Source organism: Perissodus microlepis, chromosome 15 (assembly GCF_051167445.1).
Source record: "Perissodus microlepis isolate ML-2025 ecotype Zambia chromosome 15, ASM5116744v1, whole genome shotgun sequence".
NCBI lineage: Eukaryota > Metazoa > Chordata > Actinopteri > Cichliformes > Cichlidae > Perissodus > Perissodus microlepis.
Genome location: NC_140475.1, coordinates 31772590 through 31782850, shown reverse-complemented (window position 1 = coordinate 31782850; position 10261 = coordinate 31772590). Strand labels below are relative to the sequence as shown.

Here is a 10261-nt window from a genome sequence, read left to right as displayed (position 1 = left end):
TAATTAAACAAATAAATAAATGAGCAATTAAAAAAAATCTTTCAAAAATGTATACTGCCTTTGTAGCTTTTCGGGGGGTTTGCTGACGTAATCACGTCACGTCTTAAGCTGCCTGCGGAAGGAGGGAGTACCTCCGGTTTGGTCTGTGTGTGGGAGAAGGAGCCGTCAGCTCTGCGGGGTAGACTCTCGTTCTAACCCTGTTCAAAGTAAAGACCGAGAAAAAGAGGCAACGGTTCCTCGTGAACGGGACGGGAGATGGATAACAGTAAACGGGCTGTGGTCGTTACAGGTTTGGGCTCTTTTATCCGCTGTCGTTGTCTCTTTTGTCTGTTGAGGAAAAGTTGAGGAGACTAAAGCTGCTCCATTAATGGCGTCAGGTCGTTCCTGCTCCACTCTGTTGCAACTGTAGAGAAAGAAACGAGTAGTTTTGTGGGAGTTTTGACCCTTTAGAGTTTTGGGGGGAGGCATTATTGACGCTACAGACCGGTTCGGTGGTCTGACCATTGTTTTAGATGACTTCAGTTGAAAGGCCGCAGACAGTAAACAAATTACTCCTCCAAAAACAAGCGCCTTTTGTGTTGTCTACACATTTGTTTTGCTCTAGAATAGAATAGAATAGAATAGAATAGAATTCAACTTTATTGTCATTGCACATGCACAGGTACAGGGCAATGAAATGCAGTTTGCATCCATCCAGAAGTGCTTTAGTGATGGATATGGATACGGTATCATATTTGTTTCTAAATGCTTTCAAATAGCTCGTGTTCATCTGAAGTATTAGTCACTAATACTGAGCACAATACCATATGTAATAATGCCTATATGCATTATTACCAAAGGTAATAATGCATATATTTTCATAAATATTAGATGTTGTTAGTTGTGACTTGGGACATTATTGAAATTATTTCAGTTTAAAAAAAACTGATATCATAGGAGTTATGTCAGTAATCTACAAAATATAGATAGATGAACAAAAGATAAAGGTGAAAACTCAATACAGAGAGATTTTAATAATGAACCCTTTAGCCTAAATGATTGTTTTTTTATTCTTTATTGCTTTGAATTATTCGTATCTTCCTCTGTCCAATTGTTGTGTGTGATGCCTTTATAGATCTGTGGCTAAAAATACATATCCTATTCCCAGATGGTGACTAGGTTCCACTATTGATAAGTTATTGAATGAGTTTCTTTACGCCAGTTCATTCTGTTTAGTCTCATTATTTTGCATTATGGTATGCTAGTGTAGACTTAGAGCTGCTGGTCATCAACCAGTCTCTGTGTTTTATTTCAGAAAACTTATTTTGCATCACTTGTGATTCAAAGTTACATCCCTATGTAATAATCACCAATGTATAATACTTGTAACAAGTACTGTGTATGCACATATTTGTTTATCTAAATCACACTCCGATACAATTTCAAGTCCAGCTACATGAACATATTTTCGTTAGTGCAAACAGCAGTGTTAAATGGTGACGTTTGGCAGAACAGACACATTAATTTGCTGTTTACAGACACAAAGGGGTGCAGAAACGTGTCTCCCCAGCTGATAGGAGAAGTGTAGATTGCCTGGGAACAGCACCTTCACAATAGCAGGCTGGCTGGCAGCTGCCGGCCCCTCACTCTGCTCCTTTTCATCAGCCTGTCAGACAGACTGATCCCCCTCTCCACCCAACCCCCAGGGACCCAGTGACCCTAGGATAGACAGTGGGGCGGGGGAATCTGTGATAGAGCCTTATATAAACAGTCCTGAGTGAATTTCCATGGGCTGCTGAGATTTTACAGTTTTTCATTTGTAGTTGTGCATCAGCGGGTCTTTATGTTATTAATAATGAGGTGCATTCTTCAAAACAACAGTTTATAATTTCAAACAACAGGCAATTACATCTCAGTCATGCTACTGAAAAGGATGTTGCATTTGATATAAAAGACGAAATGTATACCTTTATATTGCAAATCAGCATCTCAGTCAACCCAAATCTTTAACAGCCCCCTTTTTCAATCAGAAACTACCTTTAAGGTCATATCAGTAGAATTATTTAAACAAATAAATAAATCTTATAAAAATGGCTGTTTTTGCAGACACCACAAACATAATCCACATTAATTCAGCAGCTGACATCTTTTGCAGGTTTCGGGCCATTTGGAGAGCACACTGTCAATGCCAGCTGGGTAGCAGTACAGGTATTTATTGGCTTTCTTTGTTTGTTTGTTTCATTTTTTTAGCATCTAATAAAGAGGTAATAATTTGCATAATTGGTATTTACACTTAAAGGATTTTTAAAAAAGTCTGTATTTGATACAAGTTAATGTGCCATACAGTTAAAGTGTGTGATGGTGTTATATATATATATATATATATATATATATATATATATATATATATATATATATATATATATATATATATATATATATATATATATATATATATATATATAAATATATATATATATATATATTTTATACTAAACTTGCTCCAAAAATGCTTTTCAAAAGTCTTGAAGGTTGTCATGTGGTTTTTGCCAACACTTGGAAGATGTTTGTGCGGCAGTTCTGCGATGCTGACGGCCGGCTTCGTACTATGTAGTAGTGTTCGTCAGAGGTTTTGTGTGGGGGGATGATGGTGGTTGTCAGGGTGTCTAGACGGACTTGATAAGGATATTAAAGGCAAACAAAAGGGCACATTGTGGCAGGGTCACAGACGTGGTCAAATAAGCCTCCTTTCAATACAGCTGGGAGGTCAGTGTCCAGGGCTATTTGTCCTGCAGAGAGACTGGGGGAGCTGTTGGGTTACTGGCTTTGAATTTGATACAGATTTGTTTGTTTTTATATGTGAAGTCAGTGTTTGGCATATTTTATTTCTTGATTTTGCTTTTGAAGAAGCCTGAGTTTGGGGTTGAAGTATTTGTTCATTCTGTTTGCCAAGTTGACTGTAAAATTATACCATTTGGGAATGGCAAAGCATTAAGAGATTTTCCCAAGTGACCAAAAATTCCAAATATGTGGAGACATATTTTGCAGGGAAATTAGCTGTCAGTGAGCATGAAGTAAAAATGATAAGAGCATAGGCAAAGGAGGCAGCCTACAGTATCCTGTAAAGCTACTTTCAGCTGCTCTTTTATTCACAAGGGGTCGCCACAGCGCGTAGCTCCGCATGACGAATGCATTTCATGGCTTATCTACTGCAATTTTTGTAAATTATCTAAATTTAACTGAAGAATCTGAAACTGATGTTTCAACATGTGGAATGATTTCTAAACTTCAGGTTTTAATTTTACTCTGACAGGAACTGAAGAAGCTCGGGCTGGGCAGTGATGTGGATCTGCATGTACACGAGGTTCCTGTTGAGTACCAACAAGTCCAGAGTTTGGTTCCTTCATTATGGAAGCAGTATCATCCACTGGTAAGAGGAGAGCCTAATTTAACCTGACAGCATTATTGCGCTTTAAGACTGCCGTCCCCCAACCTTTTTTGCGCCACGGACCGGTTTATGTCCGACAGTATTTTCACGGACCGGCCTTTAAGGTGTTGCAGATAAATACAACAAAATAAAACCAGTACCAAAAAAGAAGATGTATTCGTAACACACAGGAAAAGACCCAGGGACACAGACTTAACGATAAAAACTATTTTTAAAAAAAAAAATAGCGCTAAAAACTGAAACCATGAATTTCACACCCGAGCCTCAACACTTGCGGCCCGGCACCAAACAACTGGTCCATGGCCCGGGGTCGGGGACCGCTGCTTTAAGAGTTAGAAGCCCCGATGAACAATACGATGAATTATGGGCTTGAAAGTGCCTTTGTTAAAAGCTCGCTATGAAGGGGCTACATTGTAAAATTCTGCTTGAGCTTTTATCTTGAGTTTCCTTGCTTTTTTTTTTTGTTTCAGTAAAATAATCCTAGGCCCTGTTTCGAGAGCACGGATGCCTCAGGTGTAAGGGAAGCCTACAATAGTCTAGTCATTCTGACTTTGTGTTTTTATTGTTTTCTTTGTTGGACAGTTGGTAGTTCATGTTGGAGTTTCGGGTATGGCCACAACTGTCACGCTGGAGAAGTGTGGAAGAAATCATGGTTACAAGGGCCTGGACAACAGCAGCTTCTGCCCCGATTCACAGTGCTGCGTTGTTGGAGGCCCAGACTGCATCAACTCGATCATTGACATGGAATCAGTCTGCAAAAGAGTGAATGCATCAGGGCTGGGAGTAGCCGTGTCTGTCTCCAGAGATGCCGGGAGGTCATTATTTAATGTGTTTTTTCTCTTTTACCAAGTTGTGTATCTTTATCCGTCCAACTGTTGCATGTACTGCTCACATGGTGGTACTTTTAAATAGAGATGGCTAGCTCAGAACTCGGCACAGATATGTTGCTATGATTGTAAATACTGAGACCTTATCAGCGTTTTCTGCAGAAGTTCAATTTTTGGAGCTTGACTAATATTTTTTTTTGTTTTTTGAGTCAAATGTTTGAAAGAAACTGTAATCACTATTTTTACTATAGTGAGAGACTGAAAACAAAGTTCCCAGTGATGAACAGACAGAGAACTTTGACTTGAATCTGAGCTTTCTGGAGTTTATTTTTATATTTTCCTCATGGTTTGAATTTAGGCTTTTTGAAAGTTTCTACACTAGGCTGACAAATTAGCTAGTTGCTAGTTGCAGTAATAAATGCACTTAAGCTGCTAAACTGATGCTTTACTTGAAGTAAAGTCTGTCTTAGTTGAATCTAGAAGTTTTGACTGAAGCTTTAAGCTTTACATTTCAGAGGCAGCCTGAAATTGTTCTGCTAGGCCACAAACAGCAGTGTTTCTGATATACTGACAGCTGTCAGGCTATAGTAACGATATAAACAGTAGTCACATTATGCAGTTTGGCCTTTGGGAAAAGGCAAAATATGTTTACTGCTGTCAAGATCTAGCAGTGACATAACAATGCTTCAGTGTGACAGGTAGTGATCAGGGCCCTTTGAAGGTATGTGCACGGTTGAGTGGCTCAGCTGAGAGGCGAGTATGCATCATGTAAATGCTGTTTTATTGTTTGTTTGTGTTATGGAGTCAGTCTCTTCATTTATTAAATACCGTGCTCCCTTCTCTGACAGGTATCTCTGTGATTTTACCTACTACACCTCTCTGTACCTGAGCCACGGCCGCTCTGCCTTTATTCATGTGCCTCCTCTTGGAAAGCCTTACAGTAAAGAAGACCTGGGTCGTGCACTGCAGGCCGTCATCCAGGAGATGCTGGAGCTTATGGACCAAGCTGAGGGGAAGATTCACTGCCAACAACACTTCCACTAAGTGACCTCCATATGCCAACTAGCCTCTCCAGCCCTTACCACACAAGAGAAATTGCACTTAATCACAAGTAGCCAAACCTCCCGCCCCCCCTTTTTTTAAACTGTATCTTTAATTGGTAATAATGACACTTCACAGTATAATCTGCTTTCAAAGTTTGTCTTGCTTCTTTGCTTCTTGCTTTGCTAGGCCTGATTCTGTTACGGTCTCATTGTAACGTAAGCTTTAAAAGAACTGGAAGCATTCTGACATTGGAGCAAAATGTGAGGAAAAACCAGATAAACACAGGAGCAAAATGCTGCTTGTGTTGTTCACATGCGGTCGCAGCAGGTGGTCTCTAATGTGGCAGATATTATAACCTGTAACCCCAAATGTGACTCCTAATAATGCACCTTATAGGGGTAGGGTTATTAAAATTATTATAGAAGACACATTTGGGGGAAACTGTAATCATAATGGTTCTTTCTCCGATTTTTTTTTTTCTTAGTTGGTCACAATAGGTTTCATGTAGCACACATAAAAGTCTGCATTATGTATTAATATGAAACATCCAGCAGTAAACTGCTCATTTTATTTTCCTTCACATATTCTCCTCTCTGTATTCTAAAGCTTATCTGTGCTTTTCTCATTTATATTGAATTGTTTTCTTGAGTCCTTTTTCTTTATAAGAAGTTGTAAATTTGCCTTCTTTGACAAAGGTTATTTAAATCAGGGAACGGGTTGGTTCCAGCTCACATTTCCCCAGTTTGTTGGCCCAGTTCTGACAGAAACACCCCCTTCTTTCCACCCCCCACCCCCACTGAGATCTGGCCCCGGGATGTGCAATGTTACTTCACAGATCTCATTCATTGATTCAGTGGGATAATTATGTCATACATCAAGGCTGCACAACTGGATTTTAACTGTAGAAAGTATGTATTAAACTGTAACAGATGAGTTATATAGAGTGAAGTAGTTCATATCATGTAGCCTTGTTGTTAAAGCGCACTTTGGGCATGACTCTCCCAGACTCACTGGATGGTGAAATAGTGACACTTGCTGTGATTTGTGTCTGAGGATGCCTGCTGGCTTTGACATTGCATATTTTATCTTAAACCTTTTAGAAATCATTCTTTTGTGGTTGTGCAGCTCTAACTGTTTCCTTGATTAACTTTCTGTCGTTCCTGTCATTAAATCAGGTGTAGCTGCTTATTTTATCTGAGAATCTGATTTGATGAAGTTGGACTTTGCTTTCAGTCAGAATTGGGCCTCCTGTCTTTTCTGTAGCACTTGGTTTCTTTCTTTTCTTGTGTATTTCAGTTTTACTTAATCTGGAATTTGGACAGCATTTCTCAAGCAATGTGAAAGCTTCTGTTTTGTTTTTATTTTCTGTCACTTTAACTTGTGTAGCTTTCTAGTCCTCCATTGTCAACCCTTTTCCTCACGGTGATTATGACGTAGAGCAGGAATGCATGGCGATGACAGTAACGCTCCCAGAGTAAATGCTCTTTTTTCTTTTTTTAAAAAAAATTTTGTGTTGTGTTTTGTCATCTCGATCACTCCCTGGCTCCTGAGAATCTGACTGCCTACACCTAACACAGCTTCAGTTCAAGTAATTTTGGCCTGTAATCATTTATATACTGCTAAATACAGTGTTCATGCCCCAACGACAGATCTGCAGTGGTGTGAAAAAGTGTTTGCTCGCTTCCTTTTTTTTGTATGTTTGTCACACTTAAATGTTTCAGATCATCAAACAAATTTAAATATTAGGCATAGATGACCCAAGTAAATGCAAAATGCAGTTTCTAAATGAAGGTGTTTATTATTTAGGGGAACCTACATGGCCCTGTGTGGAAAAAGTGATTGCCACCCAAACCTAGTAACTGTTTGGGCCACCCTTACTAGAAATAACTGCAATCAAGCGTTTGCAATAACTGGCAATGAGACTTTTACAGTGCTGTGGAGGAATTTTGTCCCACTCATCTTTATAGAATTGTTGTAATTCAACCACACTGGAGGGTTTTAGAGCAGGAACTGCCTTTTTAACTTTGCCTAGGCCACTCCAAAGCCATTCAGAGTTGGACTTGCTGGTGTGTTTTGGATCATTGTCCTGCTTCAGAACCCAAGTGCGCTTCAGCTTAAGGTCACGAACAGATGGCTGGACATTCTCCTTCAGGATGTTTTGGCAGACGGCAGAATTCCTGGTTTCATTTAGCACAGCAAGTCTTCCAGACCCAGAGGCACCAAAACAGCCCACCACCATATTTTACTGTTGGTATGATGTTCCTTTTCTGAAATGCTGCACAGAACATTTTCCTAGCTCTCTTGGGGATGATCAAGATGTTTTTGGCAGATGTGAGATGAGTCTTTCTCTTGTTTTTGGTCAGCAGTAGTTTTCTCCTGGAACTCTCCCATGGATGCCATTTTTGCCCAGTCTGTTTCTTATTGTTGAATCATGAGCTGTGACCTTAACTAGACAAGTCTGTGATTCTTTAATTTTATTCTGGATTCTATTGTGATCTCCTGGGTGAGTCCTTGCTGTTCACTTGGAGTCATTTTGGTGGGCCAGTCACTCCTGGGAAACGTCACCACTGTTCCAAGTCTACTCCATATGACATAATGACTTTCACTGTGGTTCACTGGAGGCCCAAAGCTTTAGACATGGCTTTGCATTCCTTCCCAGACTTTATTGCTCAGGGGTTTCTTTAGATTGTGGCATGATGTGTTGCTTTTTGAGATATTTTAACCTGCTTCACTTTGTCAGACAGATTATAGTTAAGGAGGTTTTTTGATTCAACAGGTCTGCCAGTAGTCAGGCCTGAGTCTATTTAGTGAAACTGAACTCAGCTTTCCAAAAAATGTGGTTAATCGCAGTAAATTCATGATTAACACATGGGGCAACTACTTTTGGATAATTTCTCTCTCTTAATCAGTAAAATCATCATGTAAAAACTGCATTTTGCATTTACTCAGGTTATCTTGGTTTAATAGGTGACAAGTATGTAAAACACTTGGAAATCAGGAAGGGGACAAACACTTTTTCACACCACTGTATTTATGTCATAATACCTGACACTGTGTAGTGCTTCAGTAATAATTAAGCAAGTTGGTGCCATTAAATTTGAGTAAATTGCCGTTTTTAGCTTTGTATTTTGTTTTAATGCTGTTCTGTACATCACAAAGTGAAGCATGGAGCTGAACATAACTGAATTCCATCTCAGACCTAAACCTTTTATCACAGCTCATTTCTAGATTGTGGTGTTTCAGAAATCTCTGATGTTGTTTTAGGTGCTGATATTTTACCTTGTGACTTTGTGTGTGCAGAGAAGTTTAAAAAAAAAAAAAAAAGTTGTGTAAGAACAGAATTTCTTCTCACAAAAGTTAAAGCCTCAAATTTACATATGAGGTGACCTCTGACCCCAAACTCCCTCCTGTGCCTTGCTGTTGGTTATGTGTTTTATGAAAAGGCCTTACTAATTCTCAGTGGGTCAGTTCAGAGATGTAGTACTGATGCTGTCCTTGTGGCTACCTCAAAAAGTACTTTCTTTTTTTTCTTTTTTTTTTAATATCAGTGTGTGCTCTACCTGTGTTTTGGGAGTATCCTCTGAAAGGTATGCTCTTCAGCTTCATTAACAAAGCACTGTTACAGTAAGTAATCCTGGCTTTGTAAAGGAAAGGCTTTGAAATAAAAGAAGTACAAGTGATGTTTGTGCTTTTCCATTCAGTACTCACTCCTATTGAAACCTTGTAATCGACATGTTGGTACAATGACCATGAAAGGCCTGTCACAGTTATTACCACGAGGCTCCACTCTATTGTTAATGACATCTACATGATTGTGATTCACCATCACAAAACACGGGTCACAACTCACAATATTATGAAGAAGTTAGGTTGCCTATATCTTAATCAGATCAGATCTCTAGCATCCTCTTCAGTCACACATGCCCATCACTACATCCATGATCCTTCTCTGTGGTCTATCCCAGTATACCCAGCCTTTTTCTCTAACTTTGTCTCCAAACTATTCAGCCTAAGCTATGCCTCCTTCTCTTGGTTACTATCTTTAACTCTGTCACCTCCACTTCTGCCTCCTGTCTTTTCCCCCCCTCCCGTTTCATTCTTGCTGCTATCCTCCTGTCACCAATTCCATTTGATTCTGTTTTATTTATATAGCACCAATTCAAAAAAGCATTGGAAGATTATATTGGAAGATAAAGACCCTGGAATAAATCCCCAACAATCAGACAACGCCCTATGGGCAAACACTTGGCAACAGTAGAAAGGAAAAACTCCCTTTAACAGGTAGAAACGCTCAGGGAGAGGTGGCCATCTCCTGTGACCAGTTGGGGGTAAGAAGAGGAAGAAGGGACAAAAAACCCAATGTGGAAGAGAGCCAGAGATTAATAATAACTAATGATTGAATGCAAAGTGGTGCATAAACACAAAAAGTGAAAATGAGGTGATTGAAGAAGAAACAGTGTATCATGGGAAGCTCCCTGCAGTCTAGGCCTTTTGCGGCGTAACTAAGGGAAATTTCAGGGTTGCCTGATACAGCCCTAATTATAACCTTAAAAAAAAAAAATCAGTTTTAAGCTTAATATTCAAAGTAGAGAGAGTGTCTGTCTCCTGAATCCAAACAGGGAACTGGTTCTATAGTGGAGGGGCCTGAAAGATGAAGGCTCTTCTTCCCATTCCACTTTTAGAAACTCTAGTAGAACCACAAATACTCTATTTATGCAGTATGGTACTGTGAGATCTTTAAGACAAGTTAGGACCTGATTATTCAAGACCTATTACCTGTGGAAAAATCACCTGACATTCATCTTTATCCTATGTTAACTCTTTCTCACCTCTCTGTCCATTGCTTTGCATGGTCGACCCCAAGTATTTCAACTCACCCACCTCCTCATTGCATCTTGACCTTTCCACCTGCCTCTCTCATTCACAGGCATGGCTCACTCCTATTAACGTTCATTCCTCTTTG

At 39.5% G+C, this 10261-nt stretch overlaps 1 protein-coding gene across 1 annotated transcript; it reads left to right on the top strand.

The window, feature by feature from the left end:
• Positions 1-123: 123 nt before the first annotated feature.
• On the top strand, positions 124-8978 carry LOC146372451 (pyroglutamyl-peptidase 1-like). The gene is made up of 5 exons (XM_084953793.1): positions 124-289; positions 2135-2187; positions 3293-3409; positions 4010-4242; positions 5103-8978. The coding sequence occupies exons 1-5, from the start codon at positions 256-258 to the stop codon at positions 5296-5298; spliced, it is 633 nt and encodes a 210-aa protein (XP_084809919.1). The 5' UTR covers positions 124-255; the 3' UTR covers positions 5299-8978.
• Positions 8979-10261: the final 1283 nt, after the last annotated feature.